This window comes from Sinohyriopsis cumingii, chromosome 13, assembly GCF_028554795.1.
Source record: "Sinohyriopsis cumingii isolate HCF-2022 chromosome 13, ASM2855479v2, whole genome shotgun sequence".
Taxonomy (NCBI): Eukaryota; Metazoa; Mollusca; class Bivalvia; order Unionida; family Unionidae; genus Sinohyriopsis; species Sinohyriopsis cumingii.
This window is the reverse complement of record NC_142973.1, coordinates 65,733,275-65,758,728: the sequence shown is the minus strand read 5'-3', so window position 1 is coordinate 65,758,728 and position 25,454 is coordinate 65,733,275. Positions and strand designations below refer to the sequence as shown.

Sequence of the window (25,454 nt, the reverse complement as noted above, 5' to 3'; positions counted from 1 at the left end):
TATATATATATATATATATATATATATATATATATATATATATATATATATATATATATATATATATATATACTAGTATCCCATTAATGCATGACGTCAGTACATTTATAAACGTCGACATCATTGACATAACGTCATAAATTATACTCATTATCATAATTATCTCACATCTATAACGGGATTAGAAAGTTACACGAATCTCTAATGAAAGCTGCATCAACGAAATCACCATGTATAGATAATCATACATACAATTATAAATTTACAACTCATATCAATTCTTTACATAATTTTATATAATGCCTTTTATTAAGTCCATTGGGATACAACGCATCTAACTAATAAATCCAGTAAGTTCTTTAATCAATCTCTTCATCTCTTCATGCACGGTATAGACTGACATAAAAGAAAAAACACGTAAAGAGTGACTATTTGTGTTACAATGTATTGAATCATTAGAGGAGAACTGAGGATCCACACAGTTTTATTGTACGAAAGCAGATGTTATTCGTGCTCATGTAAACTATACATCAGTTGATATGCAATTGGTGTTGTTACGTAGGAAAAACAATTATTTTGTATTGGAGCTACTAAAATATACCAGTCGTATATAACTATATACGTGACAGTTTGCTATGTATATTGAATTTGCATTATTTGTTGGTTTTCCTAATGACTATTTGTTACATACATCTGTATTTTGTGCTTGACTTTGTCTAAAATCAAGTTAATGGTGTACCTTATCAGTGATATTTATTTGAAAACAACATGATATGGAGCTGATATTTCTCTAATATTAGAGAATAAATATTCAGATCATTATTAATTAAGGTAAACATGAATGTTTGAATCTGAGTGTTGGACATCAGTTTTCCACTTAGAAATTCCTAAATTTGTTGACAACTTTGAATGTTTTGGTGAGGGGGCTGACCTACATCCTGACTCTGTTATTGTGTCTTAGCTTTTTATATAATGTTGTTTACTTGAAACATTACTTACTCTTGCCTTAACATCTGAGGCAGAATCAATGTTACTGCTGTGTTCAGTTTTTTTATTTTTTTTATTTATTCAAATTATTCACTAGAACATTTGAAAGTGCTCAATGCTGTTCTTGGACAGAAATATTAGTTTGGAATTGTAGTGAATTCAGACAAGGACATTTTGGATTATATTATCGTGATACATCAAACGACTGTTAGCAAATCGCCAGACTCCATGACATTGGCACATTAGAGAATATATTCACATCAACATATTCAGTATTGCATTTATTTAAAACATTTCAAGAATTTAGTTGGAAATTTATAAATTTGGACTTGTGATAGAACTTATAGGACGTTTGGGATTTCATTCACAATATTCTGTTCTTTATAATTTTTCACTTTGTATTCTTAGGAAATAAATTGTTTGTTGAAATTAACAAAACTGTTGGTTTCCGCTCTGTTTTGTTACTTAGTTTAAGCCTATTGAGTGGTAACAGAAAATTAGGGGCTCCTCCCAGGATACGAATTTCACTAAAATATTTCTGAAATCTTTATTTATGAAACTTAAATTCATCATCTCGGAATTTCTAAAGTCCCATATATTATTTCACATATTTGAGAAATTCAAAGTGGAGAACCATAATCCTACCCAAGATGATTTAGAGTCCTTGGAAAGGATAATTGACAGACAATTTGATCTTTCCCAGGCGAGGAATTCTTTAACAAGCAAGAAATAAAATATATATATATATATTTTGCTCCAACATTTAGTGGAAAAGAATATCTTTGATCAAAGTGCTTTAGGTTTGATTACAAGTCTCTATCTGGCTCTGAAATGAAAGTAATAAAATTGAAATTAAAACACAATATAGAAATAGAGTTAAGATAGCTTCAGCTTCAGAAAGAAGAAAGAGAAATGCAGTTTCAGAAAGGAGAAAGAGAGAGACAAATGCAGCTACAGAAAGAAGAAAGAGAATTGCAGTTGGAGAGAGAGAGGAGAGAGAAAGAAGCTGTGCAAATTCAGGTGTAAAGAGAAAAAGAATAGAGAGAAATACAGATGAAGAGAAAATGAAGAAAGGGAAATTCAGTTTATATTAAAAGAATTAGATCTGGCAAGCGGAAAACACACACACACACACCTTTACATACAAGTTCAGTTTTTGATGTTACTCTAAATATTAGGTAAGTATCCCATCTTAAAGAAAAAGACGTAGATAAATATTTTCCTCATTTTGAAAAAGAAAATTGCTCAGAATGGCCAAGCAAACAATGGACTCTGTTCTTACAAAGTGTGTTTACTGGCAAAGCTCTAAAGTCTATGTTTCACTGTCAGTAGAACAAAGTACTGATTATGATGTGGTTAAGGAATGTATCTTGAAGGGTAATGAGTTGGTACCTGAGGCATATCGACAGAGGTTTCGGAACTGTAAAAAAGAAACTGGTCAGACCCATGTCGAATTTGCTATAGAAAAATAATTATTTGATAGGTGGAACTCAGCCAAGAAGGGGGATGAAGACTACGATAACCTTAGAAAAGTTATATTAATTAAAGAGTTCAAGAATTATGTCCACAGTGACGATAATAACTGCCTTGATGAGCAAAAGGTCGAAACTTTAGAAAATACTGCTCGTACACGATTATTCCTTGACTTACAGAGTTTCTGTTGTCAGTAAGTCTTCCACTCAGAAGTTTATTAGTAAAAAACCATTTCAGTCTCATACGAGCATTTCCAAATCTCAGTCTGGTATAACTTTTAGGAATCAATGTCTGATAAGACTGATAAGAAATCCGTATCTCTTCCTACGTGCACCTATTGCAAGAAGAAATGTCACGTTATTTCTGATTGCTACTTATTAATCAATACAGCTATTCTAAATACTCTTAGTTCTAAGAAGTCAAGGTAACGATGGTGTATTGAAAACAATACATTTGTTGGGTCAAACAAACCCCAGTTTGATTTTATTATGGATAATTATGAACCATTTATGTGAAAAAGTTCTGTGTTGCTTATTAGTGATTCTACCAATCCTATCCCTATTAAAGTTTTAAGACCCACAGGAGCTAATCGGAGTCTTTTATTGTCAGATAATTTGCCCTTATCTGAGAAGTCTTCTTCTAATGACAGTGTTCTTATTCGGGTAGGAGAATGCGGCTTTGTTAATGTTCATGTCCATTGTGTAAATTTGCAATCAGACAGTCTCAGGACCCTTGATAATCGGAACAGTGACGTCTATGGCCATCGAGGATATTCATTTATTACTAGGCAGTGATCTAGGTGGAGATCAGGTTGTGGTTAATCCGCTTGTTTGGATCAGAAACTCGATCCTATTGATAATGAAATCCAATATTTATACCCTGCTAGAGCTATGGCGAAGAAAGCTCGTGAGAATGATGTTGATCAGGAAATTATTCCTTTCGCTGACACATTTATTGGTCAGGCATTTGATGAGATTATATTTGATCCTGGTATCGGTCAGTCAAAAGGTATTGATTACAGTGATCCTCTTTTTACTATTCATTCTCTTTATTCTAATCAGGGTGACTAACAAAAATCATTCATTGTCGAACAGGATCATGATTCTGAGATCTGTTTTTTTTCGAGGGCTATCAGCGAAACTGAAACCGAACAAGTACATTTTTGTTATTTTGTTAAAAATGGAAAGAATGGTGGTTCTTTTCAGAAAATGGAGACTACCTAAGGTACCCGCTTCAGACGAGTGGTCAGTGAACTATTAAATTGTTTTTTCTATGTCGTATAGACCGGAAATTCTTGGTCAGGCCCATAAACTCCTCTGTCTTTTCATTTAGGGGTCAGTAAGACTTATCACAAGACCGTGAATCATTTTTATTGGCCGAACATTAAAAGTGATGCTTGTAAATACTGTATATCTTGGCACACTTGTCAAATGGTAGGAAAACACAATCAGAAGATACCTAAGGCTCATCTGCAACCTATTCCTGCAATTCACGAAACATTTAGCACAATAATGGTAGATTCTGTCGGTCCCTTACCTAAGACCAAGTCAGGCAACCAATACTTGTTGACCATAATGTGTGTGTCTACAAGATTCCCAGAGCCATTTCCTTTGAGAAATATTAAAACTAAAACTGTAGTAAAAGATTTGGCAATTTTTATACACAATTTGGCTCTCCCAAATCTATCCAATCTGATCAGGGTTGAAATTTCATGTGTGGAATTTTTCAGCATGTTATGCATGAATTAGGCATCCAGCAATTTCTATTCCGCCTATCACCCTGAAAGTCAATGAGCTTTAAAAAGATTTTGTCAAACTTTGAAAAATATGGTCGGCCACATTTTTCATTCAGGAAAAGAGTGGAACGAGGGTGTTAATTTACTGTTGTTTGTTGTTAGGGAATCAGTTCAAGCATCATTAGGATTTAGTCCTTTGGAACTATTTTTTTGTTGTTGCCATATTGTGCGTGGGCCATTGAAGTTACTAAAAGAGAAACTTTTTGCAAATGAATATTCAAAAATTAATCTTCTTGACTATGTTTCTGATTTCAAATACAAGTTGTCAAAGGCACGAACTAATCTTCACTATGCTCAATCAAAAATGACATTAAGGTATAACAAAAATGCAAGAGAAAGTAGTGTTCTGCATGGTGCTAGAGTTCTGGCTCTTTTGTCCATAGCTCAAAATCCTCTTCAGGCTAAGTACTGTGATCTTTATACAGTTGAAAAGAAAGTAAATGACATAAATTACTTAATTAACACTCCTGTCAAGCGAAAAAAACAACAACTTTGCCATATAAATTTGTTACATGAGTATATTGACAGAGATAACCGTGTTAATCATTCAGTCGGTTTAGTTGTACCTGTCCCACACTGTGAGGATTTAAGTGATGGAATGAAATAGGACTGCGATGACTTTGGCGGAATCAGTCTTCGGTATTCAGAAATATTGAACCAGAAACTTCCACATCTGCAGCTACAAGAAAAAAGTGAACTCGAACAGCTATTATTTGAATATGAATTATTGTTTCCAGATGTTCCTACACGAACAATAAAATATACCATAATGTTGAAATTGTAGATTCCACACCTGTGAAATGGCATCCGTACAGGATGACCTCTGTCAAACAGAAATGTTTGCATCCGTACAGAATGAACTCTCTCAAACAGGAATGTTTGAAAAAGAAAACGAAATACAATATCTGCGTTAGAATGATTTCATAGAACGAATGAAAAGTGACTGGAATTCGCCATGTTTTCTTATGCCGAAACCAGATAATACTTTCCGTATGTGCACCGACAATAAAAAAAGTGAACAGTTTGACCAAAAAAGATTAATTTCCATTGCCAAGACTAGTTGACTGCATTGACAAAATTGAAAACGCAAAATATTTCACAAAGACTGACCTTGTGAAAGGATTATGGCAAATTCCACTGACTGAAAGGGGAACGGAAATTTCGGCATTCGTAACTCCAGACGGACTTTAACAATATAAAGTTACTCCGTTTCTGATGAAAGGTTCGCCTTGTACTTTCCAACGTTTACTGAACATGATTACGTCTGGTCTAGATAATTGCGATGACGTGATCGATTACAAAGACACAAGGAAAGATCACTTGCAAAGACTTCGGAAATTCTTTGAGAGAATATCGTTGGATATTATCGGAAATTATGCTCCAGTTTTCCATAATTGCTGAACCTCTGTCAAAATTGAGTGAGAAAACAAAATTAAATTGGTCTGAAAAATGTCATAATAAATCAAAGGCCATACCTAAGAGTGCACCGGTTCTTTCAGTTCCATATTTCAGTCATTCATTTAAAATGCCTGTTGATGTGAGTGATGTTGGGGTTTTAGGAGTATTGATTCAAGAAGACAAAAAATAGTGTAGATCATCCAGTGTGCTATTTTTCTAAAAATTAAATAGGCACCAGAGATATTGTTTCACAATGAAGAAGAATTATGTCTGGCTTTCATATTAGCTTTGCAACACATTGAAGTGTATATTAGTTCAGTTCCTTCTCAGATTACTGTATTCAGTGATCACAACCCTCTTACTTTCACTGGCAAGACGAAAAACAAAAATCAGAGATTATTAAAGTGGGGCTTAATGTTGCAGGAGTACATTATTGATATCAGAAACATCAAGGAAAAATATAATCAAATTGCAGATGCACATTCACGTGTATAGAAGTATTATATTGCTCCATGTTTATTTTGTGTCATTCATACGACTTCATCAATTTATTCATATGTATTTTTGACTAATAGTTAAAAATCTCTTTATTGTATAAATCTTTTTTTTTTCTTTATAAGCGAAAGTGTTATGTTTATTGAATTTGTATTATTTCTTGGCTTTTCTTAATGGTTTTATGTTATGTACATCTGCGGTTTATACTTTACCTTGTCCAGAATCAAGTTAATGGTATACCTGACCAGTGATATTTAATTGTAAAGAACATAATACATAGCTAATATTTCTCCAAGATTATAGAATAAACATTCAGATCATTATTACTGAATGCAAACATGTTCGTTTGAATCTGAGTCTAGGGCATCAGTTTTCCACTTGGAAATTCCTAAACTTGTTAACAACTTTGAATGTTTTAGAGAGGAGGCTGACCTAAATCCTGTCTCTATTATCTGTCTTATCTTTTTATATAATGTTGTTTACTTGAAACATTACTTACTCTTGCCTTAACATCTGAGGCAGAATCAATGTTACTGCTGTGTTCAGTTTTTAACTTGGGTTTATTTATTTATTCAAATCAGTATTTACTGGAATATTACAAAGTGCTCAATAATATTCTTGGACAGAAAAAATTAATTTGGAATTATACTGAATTCAAATCAGAACATTTTGGATTATATTATTGTGATACACCAAACGACTGTTTGCACGTCACCACAATCCAGGGCATTAACACATTGGCACGTTAGAGACTACATGCACATCAACATATTCGATACTGGATTTATTTGGAATACTTCTGGAATGCAGTTGGAACTTCATACAGTTGGACTTGTGGTAGAACTATTTTGGGACTTAATTTACAATACTGTAAGTTTATTTTTAATTTTCACATTGTATTTTTGGGATATAATTTATTTGTTGAATTTTACAAAGCTTGTTAGTTTTCGCTCTTTTCTACTACCTAGTTTAACATCATAGAGTCGTAACCAAATATATACTCGTGCATGTGTGTGATTTTGATAGTGATCGGAATAAAACCAATGCTGGATGGCAAAATGAATAGTTTCTTTTGGAATAATTTCAGTTTTGCTTATTGTATCTGTGTGCCGAGCCGATATATTGGAGGACAACATTAACTGTTGAAAATGTGTAAACGATTTGTGTTTGAGAATGATCTTGAGTACATCGCTAAAAAATAATGTTTGTATGTGTTTTCAGCAGTAAAAAATTTAAAATAAGTGAGTTTTGACTATAGTGAAAAGTTTTATTCTGTTAGTGAACATGCACATTTAATATTTAAGTTATTGTTTGTTCAGATAATGGTTATACGCAGACATAGTGTCTTTTTCTTTGCTTTGGAGGTAAACGTGATCTTAATGTCATTGAGATCATACGAAAAGCAGATGGAGACTATTTGTTATTTAAATCATATTGTATGCATTATATATTTTCCCCTTCATGGACAAATTTTTCACGTAATTTTATGACACGATTTTGTGCGATATAATGATGGGTTCCGTTTTCTAATTCAGTATAGGATGCGCCATTGTGCTATGAGCATGTTTGTCCGTAAAAAGGGTGACAACCTTAGTGAACTGTTGAAGAAAATGGTCCATTCCTTGGGGATTAGAATTGACACTAGTGAAGATTAGAATTTTTGAAACATTATGTTTTTTCTTGTATGTTGATTGATGAAAACAATTATTGTATTATTTTTTCTTGTGTCTTTAGGTACTATATACAAATCTATGGACTGTGGTCGGAAAAATGTTATTATTATTATTATTATTATTATTGTTGTTGTTGTTGTTGTTGTTATTTTCATATAGACCAAAGATAAATCTATCTCTGGTCAGTGGATTTACTCTATTAGTGAAGAAAAAAAGACAAAGACAAACAAACTACTATTGTTTAAACTATCATAATTATCTAAACTCTTTCGTTATTAGGAAAGCAAGTCTGGCGAAGGAAAGAACGTTGCTGTGGAAGTTGTGGTTATCATAGCAGTCGTTGCTGCACTGGTATTCTTCATTATTGGTTTTGTGGTTAGCAAATACTGCAGACGGGACCACGGGACATTCAACGTGCTCAAGGTAGGAGGTTTTAACCTTTCATAAGTGGAGTTATAAGAATATGGCAAGTCAGATGGACAATGTTGCAGAAGCCTGATTTATAGAAGGAACTATCTGGTTTTCAGATCATTAAAATCTTCTTTTTTTCTTTCTGAAAACTACGTTTTTCTATATAAATAACCCAGGTTTCTCAATATATATGCGAGACTTTTCTCATTATTGTGAATTTGACAACAAATCGGGGAGGGATCACGATAAGAAACTGGCATATAACGAGATTTCCTTTAAATAATTGATATTTTTAGAGTAAAATCAGGCTTCACTCTTGAAATCGTGTTAGATCTGGCATAATGCCAAATTGTTTTCTTGACTTCCGAGTTTTTATGGCATAACTTCGTATTTTCATATCTAAACTAGGTTTTTCCAGTTCAGATGCAAAAAAGATTAAAAACATGTTTTTGATATCAAAGGTTTTCAGATGAAGATAAAAGGCATTATTGCAAAGGCTCGATTTCACAGTGAAAAATCCTGTATTTTCGTTTGATATCTCCGATTTTACTAGATAAACCGGGGGGAGGGGGTATTCGGATAAACCTGGTTTCTCTGCTGAAAGATCATATCAGTTGATATCATAGGTTTCTGAGAACAAAAATCTGTTTCCCAAAATAATTTATAACATCGCAGGTTTATCAATATAAGAAAGACCTGTGATATCATTGCTTCGTAAAAGCTGCTAATTCATTGATTGATTGGCCAATCTGCTAAATATGGAAATTCACTCCATCATTTGCTCACTCAACTGACCTGTCCTCAGATCAGAGATAACTTCATCCTACACATTAGCATAACCCATGATATAAAATCAAGGTAGTTTATGTTGACACTTACCCCATCTGCATTGGTGTTAATATTTGGTTCATGTTTCCGTGACGACGATTTTAATTTGTATATGATATACAGCGGAATTCTGATAGGTGATGGACATTAATCCTGAAAGTCTGACAAGCTGCCATTCCGCCTGTAAATCACGTGGTTCTCACACCTTAGCCATCGATATTATTTATCTGAGGTCTATCGGTATAGCACGTATTAGAATCTGAGTTACATATTTAGTTAATTATCTTTAGAGATAGGATTAATCTGATTGCCAGAAATAGCCCCTGTCACTCATCTGCTCATGACTTGCTTTTGGGAAGGAATGCTGATACCGTTGCATTGTAATCATAATCCGTTGTCATTCCGTTCAGGAATCACGCCGATTGCCAAGATCGAAATACTGTTCATGGATGTTTTGGTCGAGTGTATAATATCCAGGTTGATAAAGGTCGACATATTTTTATGACAAGCAGCTTCATCCCATGTTGCTTATATTATGCCTATCGAATCATCATAATCAAACGCAGAAGCACCATAAAATATTGAAGACTGAACGAAACATGATGCTGGCAACGACAACGGAAGAAACTCTGTGCTAATTGTCCTGGCAGGGGTTCTCAAATCACGCATGTAATGATCTTGCTCCAGTGTTCATTGTTTTACAGACATATATCGTCAGAATATTCTACAGAATAATGTCCAATATAACTTGAGTTAGTTCCCTTTTATTCTTGTTGTTTTAAATCTTCTTTAATTGGATCATATCTCATTTCACAGGTTTAATTTTTATATTTTGATTTATTCAGCAAATTAATGTTGTGTGGATATAATGAGTCTTTTTCAAAGGCAATTGCAAAACATAAACTAGACATACAAATAAAACAGAAAAACGGTTATATTTGCGAAACTTTACATGGCTGTTTCTACAGGAATTAAACCTTTTAACTTTTATATGTTTCAGCTAGTTTATTTCAGCTTGTAGCTGATACTGGAAAATATTTGTATTGACCTAGAAATTGATGAGCCATAACGACAGCTGTTATTTTATGTAAATTTATGTACGGGCAAATTATATCTCGGATATTGCATTGTTATATTAGTCGTAGGCTATTAAGCAAATTAAGAGAATTATTTAAAAGAAAATGTGTCTTTTCTAGTCTTCTTGGTTTAAACCGCTTGGCTTCAGTGTTCTTATCCGGTATATAATTTGCGCTAACATAAAATAACAGATGTCGTTATGGCTCATCAATACTATCATACAGGTCAGATTTTTTTAAAATTCGTACACTACAGAGATTCAAATCCAGGTTCACGTGCACCCATCACCAATCCATACTTCATCATGACTAAGCATAAATCATTATTCATTGTTGTTTGTGTTCTTCATCTGGTGACTAGAGTTGTGTGGTTTTCGGGAAAGACGCAGTCATTAGGAAATCTTGCCTCTGGCATTTTTAGGGTTTTATGCCAATATCAAAATACATTTGTATTCTGCTGAATAATTCTTCCCAACACGTTATATATCAGTGCATTTTAAAATAGACTTGTGTGTGTGTGTGTGTGTGTGTGTGTGTGTGTGTGTGTGTGTGTGACAAGTGAACTTTTTTAATTATCATTTGCATCATAAATCCTCTAGACATCAAGCGCATAGATAGGAATGGAAACTATCCTCAAGCCAAACATACCAAACAATGCAGTTATAGTTATTTTACTAATTTTTGACAGACTTATCTTCACAATATGCATAGATTGCATTGTTTACAAAGCCTACGTTTTTTCACTCATATGCCATTAATTTTTTAAGTAAATTTAGATCTTAGATATTTATAATATGATCAAATCTGTATGTCTGTATGACTCTAGTACCACTTCTAATATAACCACCTCTATGAAATACAATCGATCTTGTTTTTTAACATATTTATTTTTAATTTCCACTTTAAGCAGTTTTGATGAAAATCGGCAAAGACAGTGAAATCATATGCACGCAGCATTAAAAATAATTGTAATGTTTGCATAGAAACTGCCTGATTCCATCAGCAAAGAAGGGTTTCAGATGGTTGAAAACTAAGGACAAAAGTAAAGGCAATAAACACAATCTTTTCGTACACCCATAGGATCGTCGAACACATAGCTAATACAAAGTACATACTTTTACATTATAGATTGACTCATTATATCTTTACATTTCCCCGCTAATATTTGCGTCATGTGGTTCGTTTTCTTCTACCCGCTCGTTTATTATATTAATCGGAATCTATGTGAAATCGTTGCTTGCTACAAGTAATAAACGCATGCCTCTGTAACTGGACGGTTCATTTGTATCGCCTTTATTCACTATTAGTGTAATGGTAGTTGTTGACCACTTTTCCGGATAAATAAGGTATCACATTTTTTATTGAGCAGTAGTCTTAAATTATGTGCAGTTCAAATGCCAGTAGACTTAAGTGAATCACTCCGTCGGCTTTGCCTTACTTCGATTTACTCAGTGCGAAACGGAATTTATCTTCCAAAATTATTCTGTCAAAATTTTCATGCACTATTTAAAAATTTTCATATTCTTGTACTGACTAGCAGATCCGTAAAGAAGGTTGAAAAATGTTCGTACCAAACTGCAAACGTGATTCTGACTTGTGCATACAAAACGGGACTCCTTTTATAATAAGATACTGAAATAGATCAGTTGGAGAAAAATGATATCGCCACAATGGCGAGAGCACTTTTATCGTCACAGGGGCAATGTCTTTTTTTTTTGTTGCAACTTTCTTTTCCTCTTTTAGGATATATATCTGCCCATATGTATGCTATTCAAACCTCTATTTCTATATTTATACGCCTATTTCAATTTTCTTTTTTCCTTCTTCTTTTCTCTTGATCGATGATGAACAGATCTTAAAATGTTCCAAGACTGTGTGCCCTCATATACATACATTTATTTAATCGTTAAGAAAGCGCAATCACAAAATGCCTACAAACAATCTCCAAACAACAAAACGTAAGCTTCAAATATTACAATTTTAGAATTACTTTTCTACATGAATCCTGGAAATGAATAGTGACCGAACTTACACGAAATACGAACTGTTACTATTCGATAATGTGTCACCCATGCATCATCGCATACTTTTTACACTACGACACATGGACAGTTTTTTTTTTTTAAAACGATTGTTTAAATATAGTAGTATAATTGTTTTAGTAGCGATTACATCTCTCAACACACACATAACAAGACAATCATGATCATGTTTGAAAACGATGGAGAAATCGGCCAAATGCAAATCAAAATTAAATGACAATCGAAATTTCCCTGCAACATCTGTTACTGAACTAGACTGCAGCCAATACACAGGCAATAATTTGACCAGGTACGCAATGTGAAGCATTAATTGTACAAGCTAACGTTGTATAAGGTCTCTGCACTAAAATTATTGTAAATTTCGGAACTTCTATTTTTGGTGTAGTAATGTAGCCGTTAATAGAAAACCGCATTTCTATTTTGTACTGAGTCGGGGAAAGAACTCCTTTTGTACAGCTCATAAATACGTCTCAGCCTGGTCGAGTCGAGGTATCTCTATATCAAACTCGTTCATTCAGCCGACTTAGAACAAAACACGTTCGATCCAAGTATACTATATCTGATTGACTGCGTTTTCTTACCATTCTGGAGGCTATATTTCTGATCCGAATGGATCACACTTCGAATGTAAGTTTGTATTAACAGCGCCATAATTACTGAGATCCATGCAAAGTAATTAGGTGGCACATGGCTGAAGATTTTAACGCTGAAGGCCATATTTGTGGCTAGTTGATACAGCTTGGATTTTGCGTCGTTCCCTAATTGTTTCAAGGTCATTCTTCATTTTCGAGCTCTTCACAGGTTTTCCACCTTTCTGCGTGGGGTTACATTATATGACCTTCCTCGTGATGTTAGTGGCTGGTTTTCTTAGTGTGATGTATTATATTGACTGTAAAAACCATTGAATAGTTATTACCGTTCAGTTGGTCTTTAAATTGATGTCTTTAAAGCTCTAACACCATCAGACTTTTGTCGCTTTACAGTTTTAAGGTCATTTATTATTCCGAGTATTAATTTCCTTTTCATATATTCCCTTATTATTTACCGTGTTCGCACTTTAAGTGTGATAATTATAGGTTACTGCATTTGTATGGAAAAATATGAACGAAATTTTCAGATGGAGTTACTGCACGACCTTGGGAGTGCAGTATATCCATCCGACAAAACGAGTTTATATGTTCCCATACAAATGCAGTAACTTTTTTATTATATGCACATCTTCTTATTCTACCTGATACCTAATTATATTAACAAAATACACTACAAGAAACAAAGTAACTGAATGTATGCCATATTCCAAACTAAATACACAAGCACAAATTCATCATTACTCAACAACAACAGTATTACTGCCCACATAACTCCGCAAAGATAAATTTGAACTTAGTCGCGCGCTCGACATAACTTTCGAAAGAAAATGGTGTCTTGTTAAAATTGAAACTTGGAGTCATATTGTGAATGAATGCGCATTGCAACCAACTTTTCCATTTGATCTGGAATGAAGAGATTTTGGTATTTTTTTTCTATTCTACAAAATTTCGTGATTATGGACTAGATTTATATGTGACAATTCCACATGAAATACATCCGATTGAAGAAGCAAGGGAGAAGCGTGTTTACATCAGCAAACGTGTTTCTGTTTCTGTCATCGAATGTTTTAAATCCTAATATGAGGAAAATATGAAGATTTTCAATTGCAATTGTCCAAAAAACGCTATGGAATTTAATGCTTATTTCATTTTGAGTGCAGCAAGGATGATGCAATTGCACTTATATTCGAAATTACAGTACAATTTCGAAAAGTGTAATCAAGATTGAGAACCTATGACATGGCTTTTGTAATTCGAATTTGTAGAACTAAGAAAGTACATTTTGAGGAAATTCAGGATGTAAAACTGTAAGTATATATTTTGACATTCTTATTACTAGCTAAAGAAGGCAGTTTATCCCATGTCACTTGTATTTTATTTGTAAGGACCCTTTCTTGCGTCAACTGTATAGCTAACCTAAATCCGAAACATTGTATCAAAAAGGTTAACGCGGAATGTTCCAAACCAGCTGGAATGTGGCAGTCCACGAAACATCTGCTTTACTTCATTCAGAAACAAATTTAATCAACCAAAACATAAAGCGCCTACTACGCGAGTGTAGATGATTTGTTTACTAATCAAAAGTGCTGGCGTCTACGTCTGTTGTTTGTTTACAATAAAAAGCAGTTCCTTTATACAATATGAAGGTGTGCAATATCGTAAAATATTGAACGATTCTGACAATGTAAAGTTAACGGAGAATAAAATGAGCATATAATAAATGCAATTCTAAGTGCTTAGTGAAACCAAAGAGGATAGCGTCAAAATGTTATGTTTAACCTGATGTATCTCTCTTTTATTAGGCAGCCAAAAAAAACGGACTGCCCTCTCAAGATAGTGCGATCGAATACAAAGATCCGGAAAACAACAGTGGTCAGGGGACTTCAGTCTATGACGAAATTCCGGCTACGGAAAAACAGAACGGGAAGACCACTGAGACACGACCTCCTCAAGCTATTGCGGAAGATAATGTCTATTCTAAACCGGTGAAGAGATCAGAGCGGAAGCCTGAGTCAGAGGTCAAAGTTGAACCATCAGGAGCCAAAGAAGGTAATACAGGCAATATGAGGCGCCGTAGCGGTTAAAATCTTTTCCAGTGAGAAAGTTGCAGATAAAATTTCGATGTCGTAATGTCGAAAAATCCAATATCACGTGTGGAAATTTCAACCACCGCCGTGTAATTAAAAAAAGAAATAACATAATCTAAAACCTCGACATAGAAAATATGACTTTCAACCACTACTGTTTAATTCATAATATACAATCTAAAATCTCGACCTAGAAAGTGGAACTTTAAGGACAATCATTTTTGATGCAATACGTGAAACTGGAATTCTGAACATATGACATTAAAATGTCAACGGCAACGTCCTGATTGGACCAGCTTTTGCCCGCTACGGCGCCTCATACAGTACTTAACATTCAGTGGACTTAATCGTTACTTTACAGATGGGTTGAAATTTCGAAAGTACACTGTTTGCATTCTGCATGCCATATGTCTTTAGGGTTTATCGCCAATGTATTTTGCAGGATAAAATAATGTACGTTAGTGAACACATAAAAGCAGTGTGGCAGAAAGTACTAACAATCGCCTCGTGCATGTTTAAGGGTTCTCCTTCAGTTTGGATAGGAAATACATATACCCACGTCAGACTAGGTGCCGCCAGTGGCGGACCGGAGGGGTTGGGAGTGGGATGTGCAATTTGACGACGAACGAAGAGGGCGCTGTCTGGGGTTTTCTTTCTTCGTTGTATTGCACCTGTACCTTAGTGCAATATGGCAGTTCTTCATAAAATTTGATATTTAGGAGGAGGAAGGTTGGAAACTAACATGATAACTCTCTTAGCAAAGTAAGGGCGCCACTAAAGAATATTTCCCCAAGGCGCCTCGAGCCCTCGCGCCGCCACTGGGTACCGCGGTGGTCTCTCTTAACTAATACACTAAGATGTTTTTCATAAGGGAAAGTAGTACCACTGACTCACGGTAGAATTCTTGACACAGATACATAGACTTGTGGCATCATTGCATAAATTGGGTCTGTTGACTCAGAGATTTGATAATTGTATTTAAAGAAAACTAGGGTATAAATTGCATATTTTATTTTAAAATTTAAAGGTAAACGAAACAAAGTTGGTTGAAAAAACAAATGTAAAAAAGGAAAACTATTACAACGTCGTTGAAACTTTCTGTCAAGTTGTCATTATATCAGTCTTCTATAAGCCCTTAATATTGCTCACCTAACCGCAGTGACAAACAAAACACAACTTTTTAGCAATATGACATTTATATTTGTGTGTTTGTGTGCATCCAGTAATTGGTCTTCTTAAAAAACAATATTGCATTACAAAGAATTATATATATATATATATATATATATATATATATATATATATATATATATATATATATATATATATATATATATATATATTAGAGTATGCGCATTTGGCTATAGCGCCCCGTTTTAAGGAATTCTTAGATTTTTGTGATTACTTGTTTGATTATTGTAACTCGAACCAGTGGAAATATTCCTTAGCCCGAAATAATTAGCCAATTACTAGGAGCAAACGTCACGGATAGAAGTGTTAATGAGTTTCCATGATGCTATGGTATACCTTTGGTGAATTTTTGTCGGAGCTGCACGAGAGTCCCTGTCATTCCATAGTCCCTATTAAAATCTAGTGGTGCACATTGGTTGTGTGACTGCAGGTGCAGTATTTACGGTAGGAGATTGATAAATTACACAATGGAAGGGACTCGGCAGATACCGTTTATGTCGCCATGGTGGTAAATGTATTGCAGTTTTAGAGGCGAAATATGACTCGTAACTATGAATTGACTGGCCTAAGATGGCGTAGTAAAAATAGTTACCAGCTGGAAAGTTGTGAGATCTGGTCTTGCATTGAGTAGAGTAAAATTTATGTATAGAATGGACACATTAGACTTTCTCATTTACAACAGAAGTTGTATGGAAGTCTTTGGAAATTTGGTATAAACTTATGACTTCTAGCGGAATCGCGCAAGGGTTTATATATATATATATATATATATATATATATATATATATATATATATCGACTTTTTAGTATTCGACATTTTCTCTGTAATTGTTGTTAGACCTTAAAAGCTAGTTGCTAAAGAATTTTAAATTTAACAATATTTGCTGGTGGATGAACTCATAGAGAGACGCTGAATGGGTGATATGAACAAAAATGCGGACACCTGTATGTAATTATAATATTATATTGATGTTCCCTTGACCGATTTATTTTAGAGAATGTAAGAGTCCTTCAGAATTTAAGTTTTACACAAGTAAACACAGTATTTTCTACCTTTGTGGAAGTTTTCTTTGCACAGTGTTTCTTACTGAAACATTTTCCCCTTTATATACTATTTTGTTGTTCCCCCACAAAATTTTTGCAACATGAATATATTTTCCCAGCAAATGTGATACCGATTATTTGCATTAACTTTCAATGTAATATCAGTGGAACAATTATCTCTCTATCTATCTGTCTATCTATCTATCTTTCTATCTATCTATCTATCTATCTATCTATCTATCTATCTATCTATCTCTATATGTGTGTGTGTGTGTGTGTGTGTGTTGAACTTAACACTTACTAGCTTTTAGTTGGCAACAAAGAGAAAAAAAAGTATCGCACTAAGTGGGAGTTAAAAAATAAAGCAAAACCAGTTCATTATCTACTAAAAAAAACTCGTGCAATATTTGGTCTGCAAATTATGCATAACTTACATAAATCTGTTGAACCAATATTTTCTCGGAACCGATCTAGTTAATCTACATTTAGCATAGCATGGTACGGGGAATATAAGCAGTAGTCATTACACTTGCTGGTATAGACCTAGTAGATAGTTATTTCCCTTGTCATAACCGTAAACTGATGGTATATATTTATATTGACATCTGCCCCAGACTGTGGGAATCTGTCTAAGTTGCCCTTTTTTCGTTGGCGTTGGTGCAACTTCTTACTGGTTTTTAGAAATTAATAAAATGTATTATTATATGCTCATTTTTTTCTCCGTTAAGTTTGCACTGTCAGAATCGTTCAGTGTTTTACGATACTGAACTCGCGCGCAACTTCATATTGCACTCATAAAGGAACTACTTTCTTTTGTAAACAAACATTGGACGCAGACGCTAGCACTTTTGATTTGTAAACGTAATCATGTACACCCATGTAGTAGGCGGTTTACGTTTTGGTTGATTAAATTTGTTTCTGAATGAACTAAAGCATATGTTTCGTGGACTGCCACATACCAGCTGCCTTGCTACATTTTTGGTACAAAGTTTCAGATTTAGTCGGGCGATAGACGCCAGATTTCATAAAATTGTTGGGTATATATAAATAACATCCAAGTAAACAGTCATAAATTGTCTTTAGCTGATAATAAGAATGGCAAAAAATATACTAACACTTTTGCATCCTGAATTTCTTCAAAATGTACTTTCTTGGTTCTGCAAACCCGAATTACATGAGCCATGTCACGGGTTCTCAAGCTTGATTACTCATTTCGAAATTGTACTGTAATTTCAACTATATTCCATGTGCAGTTACATCCTTCTTACTGCACTCAAAATGAAATAAACGTTAAATTCCATTCTTTTTGATAATTGCAATCGAAATACTTCAATTTTCCCACTTTATGATTTCAAACATTCATGACATAAAAACGCTTGCAGATGTCAACATGCTTCTTCCTCGCTGCTTCTTTCATGTAGAATTGTCACAGATAAATTCATTCCATAATCACGAACTCTCGTAGAATCGACAAAAATACCAAAATCTATTCATTCCAGATCAAATGGAAAAGTTGTTGCAATGCGCATTCATTCACAGTATGACTCCAAATTTCAATTTTAAGTAGACCAAAGCACCATTTTCTTTCAAAAGTTGTCTAGTGTGCGACTAAGTTCAAATTTATTTGGGCCTTATCATGTGCGAATTAATAATGTTGTTGTTGTATAATGACGAATCTGCGCATGTGTATTTAGTTTGGAATACGGCATACATTCAGTTACTTTGTTTCTTGTAGTGTATTTTGTTTATATAATTGAGCCTTAGGTGGGATAAGAAATTGGTCATATAATAAAAAGGTTACTGCGTTTGTATGGGAAAATATGAACTCGTTTTGTCGGAAGGATTAACTGCACTCCAAAGGTCGTGCTGTATTTCCATCCGAAAAACTTGTTCATATTTTCCCATACAAAAGCAGCAACCTATAAATACTGTTTAAAAGTATCACAAAAGTGGTACCAAAAATTGGCTTAAGTAAGACAATTTAGACACACAGAGTAACCGAAATAAGACAATAGCACAGGTTTCGATAATGTGGTGCCAGTATGACTGGTTTTATAATTATTTGTAATCTTACTCCCAATATAATCCGATAAATCACTCCCCCACCCCACCCCACCCCCCGCAGCTTGTACTGATACTGGTGGACGTTTGGGTCGGATCTCGTCTATTAATTAAATCATGCAGTTGTGCAGACAAACTTGACCGCAACATATCAGTTTATATTTTAAACACATTTCTCGCGGCTCCTGAGCTACGTTCGGTTGAAGGATCCATTCTGTGATATGTTCAGAATATTTCCTGATCATATCCAACGTTTCACAACTTGTAAATCCACAAGGAATAACACAACCATACCTCTCCTGTCACCATTTTGAACTTTATGGCAACACCCGGTTTTTGCATCAGATCCAGCAACCAGTAAGATGCAGCTTCCGCTAATTCGCTCATTCGAAGATTTCGGTTGCAAATTTTACCCAAAAGACATAAAAATTGGTTTCGAAATTTTCATACGTTCACGACAAAAAAAAAATTTTGCGATGCTATCTTTCCCTGCATTCCAGTTAGATATCCAGAATAAATCCACCCGGTGTATTGTTGCCAAGTCCACTTGTTAGAGGTGATTAGAAATAGCATAATCATTGTATCAGTTTTACAAAATACACTAAATAACCTTATTGTTAAATGAGATTTTTTATGCAATGAGTGAAGGATAAGAAAGAAGATAATGTTTAAAAAAATAATTTAGATAAGTATCTATGCATTAGTAGAAAATATCAAGTCAAAAACAAATACTCTCTCTCTCTCTCTCTCGCTCTCTCTCTCTTTATGTGGATTATTAGACATATTACAAACGTTGAACAAAACATTTTAGGAAATCCAATGCACATTGATGAAAAGCTGTGCATTAATTGTATACGTAATGAGAATTTCCATCGACATCTTGACCTAATTTTCGAATTGTGATGGTTATTTTTCAGAAAAAAAAATTGAGATGCCAGAATACTAGAATATTTGTGTTTCAAAATGTGTCACAGGAAGTCCTAACTAATGTTTTACTTTTACTTTGCGCCTTTATACATTGTCAGTGACAGGACAACACCACGCATCGTTTTTAAGTCTTATTTCAGGGCCGTAACACTTAACGGCAGAGGCGCTCCACATCCCACCCTCATACAAACACGAAGGTTTTGGAACGAATAAGTCTTAGAAACTGGAACAACAATATTTCTTTCACATACGAAGTAATTTGCGTCTCTTTGGAATGTCGGATACATCTTTTCCTCCAACGTATCTACGTGTTTACGTTACTGAATCTCATTTGGAAATATTATAATAATATATCTTTCCTGTAATCTCCCTCTGCAGACCCATTTTTTGTTTTTAAAAAATTATTATTATTTTATTATTATTATTATTATTATTATTATTATTTCGATATGAAGTATGATCCGCCCCCTTTCTTCATCTGCGCGCGATTGACGTGTATTATTACACTGGACAACAAATTTTTACAAAAGTCATGTTACTGAAATAAAATTAGTCAATTCTTATCAATTTTTATGTGCTGAACACGAATATGACAGTCAAATTGCAAAATTGGCTCTAGTTTTTTTGTAATCTGCAAGAAATTAATGTTCACATAACGAAATGCATTCCAATAGTAAAAGGTCAACTGTAATAGCCTACCTGTAAAAAATAAGTCATTGACTACATCTTAGATTTCTTCGCCTGTCTCTTGTACAGCTGTTCGGGAGCATCTCTGAGGAGTGTCCAGCAGTAGTCAGCCAGCATTGTAGTGGACCATTTTCCCTGGTATCTTTGTTCCATTGTTGCGATATCTTGATGAAAACGTTCGCCGTGTTCATCACTAACAATACCACAGTTGCTAGGAAAGAAATCCAAATGGGAATGAAGGAAGTGAATCTTTAGAGACATATTGCAGCCAAGTTTCTTATACTTCATCAACATGTCTTCTACTAGTTCCTTATAGTTTTCTGCCCTAACATTTCCGAGGAAGTTTGTAGAAACTAGGCGAAAAGCATTCCATGCTTGTTTCGCGTCACCTTCCAGCAAGTTGTTGAACCGGTCATCTTTGAAAAGCTCTCGAATCTGAGGACCCACAAAAACTCCCTCTTTAATCTTTGCTTCGCTGAGTCGAGGGAATTTTTCATGCAGGTATCGGAATGCTGGCAAAGTCCGGTCAATGGCTTTCACGAAGTTCTTCATCAAACCTAGTTTGATGTGAAGGGGTGGTAGCAAAATTTTCTGAGCCTCAACCAGAGCTGGGTGTTGGATATTCTTCTCTCCAATGGCTACATTCTGCCTGTGAGTCCATTCCTTCCTCATGTAGTGCATTTCCCTTGCTCGGTTATCCCACTCGCATAAGAAACACATGTATTTTGTATATCCTTGCTGCAGTCCCATTAAAAGGGCAACTACCTTCAAATCACCACAGAGGTGCCAGCTGTACTTGTTATACTCAATGGAATTCAGTAGCTGCCTTAAGTTATCGTATGTCTCTTTCATGTGGACAGCATACGCTACTGGAATAGATGGAAGAATGTTTCCATTGTGCAAAAGCACAGCCTTGAGACTCAGTTTCGAAGAGTCCACAAATAGTCTCCATTCTTGTGGGTCATGAGTGATTTTTAAAGCATTCATGAGGCCCTCAATATCGGAACAGAATATCAGATTACTTTCCTTTCTGAAGAAAGGCTCCAATTGCTGGTGGCGCTTTCGATATGCAGTAATTGTGACATCTTCTTCTAGAAGATTCCATTGTTGGAGTCTTGATCCTAGCAATTCTGCCTTGTTCTTTGATAAGTCCAAATCACGAATCAGGTCATTTAGTTCTTCCTGTGTTATTCTGTGTGGGGTTGATGATGCACCACAGTGAAAATCTGGATCACTGCATGCTGATGGACCAGGAGAAGAACAGGTCGACTCACCTTTGTCTTCGTCAGATGAATCAAGAGAATATTCTGCTGGAGGTTCTGGAATAGGAAGTCCCTCACCATGTGGAACTGGTCTCAATGCAGACGGAATGTTTGGGTAGACTATTCTCGCCTTCGTTCGCTTCGTTATTCCGCCGGAAAGAGGAGGAACCAAGCAGAAGTAACAGTCATTTAGGTGGTTGCTTGGCTCTCTCCACACCATTGGGACTGCAAACGGCATTGATGACCTTTTGCAATTCAACCACTGTGAAAGCTGTGTTGTACATGTAGCACAGCATATATGCGGAGCCCAAGGCTTGTCTTGGTCACCAACCTTGCATCCGAAGTAAAGATGATATGCCTTCTTCACTTGAGAATTGATACTTTTCTTCTGGTTGGCAAATGTCACTTCCCCACAAATATAGCAAAAATTGTCCGCGGTATTAACACACTTTCGAGGCATTACTGTTCTTTATTGTACGTAAATGGATAAAATAATAAGTTTTATGTAACAGTAGCTTGAACTGTCTCGCACAACGTCTAAAATATTTTAAATGCTGAACCTATCTGATTGGGCTTTATATAGTACACTGCTTACGTCAGCTTCAGCAGCCGCCTGGCATTAGTATAATAGGCCTACACATGTATAGTACACTGCTGACGTCAACTTACTTCAGCAGCCGCATGGCATTAGTATTGCATTGCATCAGAAAATGATGCAATCAACTGTGGATGATGTGAGCATGATGGTATTATGCAATGTTACATCATTATTCCGGATGTTGCTGCAGTCCTACTGGAGAAATTTACACAGTGAAACATAGAAAATGAGGTATATGAATATCTTCAAAACGAGAGCCAATACAAATTTTTCACGGTTATATTCGTGTTCGGCACACCAAAATACTACAGATTAGGGCCTTTTCAAGTCAGTAATGATTTCACTGTTGACCAGTGTTATCATTAATAACCAGTTCAAGGGCTATATGAGCTTCTTTTTTTAAATTGATGCATAGTCAAATGCACACTGATCTGTCTTAAAGTGGGCTATGATAGTAACAGCAACAAAAGGATTACTAAGCAAATAAACAGTTGATCAATTGAACAAAATGCTTATCGTCCTTGAAACGTTAATGTGAGGAAGACCCTAACGCTCTCAAGGTATGAGGTTAAAGGTCAAGTGGAAAAGAAATGTGTCAGTTTCATGGAGAATTGCATTTCTTTACACTCAAGTCATACGCGAAAGACATCGTTCCATGAAAAGACTGTTTGCTTAGTCAGTCTCCATGCAGCCCTTGTACTCCGTCACGTGACGTTTAGACTCCTCACTTATCGTAATCGGCTAGTAAACTTGTGGACAACACACACTGCTTTGTTTAGGTCTAACTCCTAGGTTCTTTTCTGGCAATGTATTACAGATTCAAGAGAGGCTTGGGCAGGTTATAAACTCACAAGGAGTGAGTCCACAGGTACCATCGGGCTAGAGAGTAAGTAAGAAACACCTAAGTCCATACACAGAGCTTATTTTATACTCAGAGGCGAACTAACAGTGGAGATCGATTTTTGCACCCCACCATTTAATATATTTTGCCATTAGTTGTTTTAACAACTTTAATATTATTTTGCCCCATTCTTTCTTTGTTAGCTACTGACCAATCAATGTCTGAACAATATTTCGATCGGCATAGATGTCCACTTGAAACGTCCTCTTCCTTTACGAATGAGAGAGGAACGTACTCGTTTCAGAAGGCATGGGGCAGGAAAAACCGAGAATGTTCTGATTGCATGGCCATCATCTGTATCCGTTAACAACAACAACAACAACCCCCAACCCCACCCCCATATGTTAATGCTCCATTTGTTTCTGCCCATGTTTGATTGTCGGGATCACTGAGAAATCACTGTACAAATTATATTTGTGTAACGAAAATCTGCTAAGAAAATAACCTCTTTGGGAATAATAATGAAAATCGAAACAAAATAAAACTCTAATTAATTTAAAAGGAAAATTTCCACCAAGACCACATACCTTCGTCAAGTGTAATTGATTTAACGAAACTGATTCAGTCGAGAGCCTGCATTATTCAAAATGGTCTTTAAGTTCAGTTTTGGTTTGCCTAGTCTTTCTCTTGACAGAACATATTGTTAACTGAAAACGCGAAATATAGTAAAATGTTTCAAAGGCATGCTGAATTCTTTCCTTTCTAATTAGCAAAATATCATTTTACGGAATATAATCTTACAAAATCGAGATATGAAAAACGTTTAGTGATTCTCGGTTGTCCCAAAAAAAAACACGGAGTACAAAACCCCATATTAAAATGCATGCTGGAATGGTTGGTGATATGCGCATGCAATTCAAGATGGAAAGTTTTGAAAAATTAAAGCAGATAAAGACTGCATAATTTGTCTGGTCACCCTCTTGTTTAATAACACAATATATTTCGGTTTGATTTATCCAGTTGTTAGCAACCAGTCTGCATGCATACAAATAGCATTACTTAAATGTGATTGCAGATGTTTCTGCAAACCTGGTTTGTTTTTGTCTCTTTCTCGTTGTTGAAAAAATATTTTGTTACTGGCATATCATATACACAGATACATGTTATTCGGAGTCTATTTGATTGGATTTTGATTTGCATGTTACTTCCGTTATCTCTATCTTTTCTTGCAAACACTTTAAATTGGTATCAGCAAACGTTAGGGAATAAACGCTTTTTATTTTAAAAGGCGAGTAATTCACATTAATTAAAATGAAATTATCAAAGATTATGTCCATTTGGAACTCCCCACATGTTCTGTACTATTTTAAACACATTATTTAGTACACAATAGATTGTTCATTATTTAGTATATAATGGATTGTTCACGCTGGTACTTGTGAAGATGAAGCTATAAGCTATTTGTTTTCAATTTTCATACGCGTAAAGGTTTTTGGTTTGGTTTGGATTGGTGTTTTACGACATAGCAACACAAGTAGGTTATTCAGCGCCTGAGTAAAGTGCCTTGTCAATCGACACACCACTTTAGCCGACCTGTGCGGATCCAGTTGTAGGATTCGAGTATGTTTATTCTTAGGACAACATACAAATGAATGTTGCCACATTTTTTAATTCATTCAGTCAGTTGACTCTATTGTTTCCCATAAAGAATATAAAGCACGCCAAAGACACTGACCTCCTGAAGTAGATATAAGCCTGTTGCCAGGTGGGAAAAAAATATAAGAAGTCGTGGATTCTCTATTTATATTCTGGATCAGAAAGTGATCCAGTTCTTTTTTTTTTTTTTTTGGAAAGGATCAAGAACAACTTAAGATATTGTTATACAGGCAAAATCACTCTACGGAAATAAATTAGTGTAAAAAGCACGCTAGACGTCAGAGAGCAAGTCTCCACAATGAACTGACATACAGGAAACTTATTACTGGTGG

The 25,454-nt window shown here is 35.0% G+C and overlaps 1 protein-coding gene across 2 annotated transcripts in view; it reads left to right on the top strand.

The window, feature by feature from the left end:
• The window catches only part of LOC149785746 (uncharacterized), a 181,476-nt gene that overhangs the window by 145,462 nt on the left and 10,560 nt on the right, over positions 1-25,454 (top strand). The window contains exons 4-6 of one of the 2 annotated variants that reach the window (XM_089979647.1): positions 8,101-8,244; positions 14,571-14,817; positions 23,443-23,511. In XM_089979647.1, coding sequence (XP_089835773.1) covers positions 8,101-8,244; positions 14,571-14,817; positions 23,443-23,511 — 460 coding nt within the window. The remainder of the gene's footprint in view (positions 1-8,100; positions 8,245-14,570; positions 14,818-23,442; positions 23,512-25,454) is intronic. The other variant, XM_089979648.1, reaches the window with a different exon arrangement.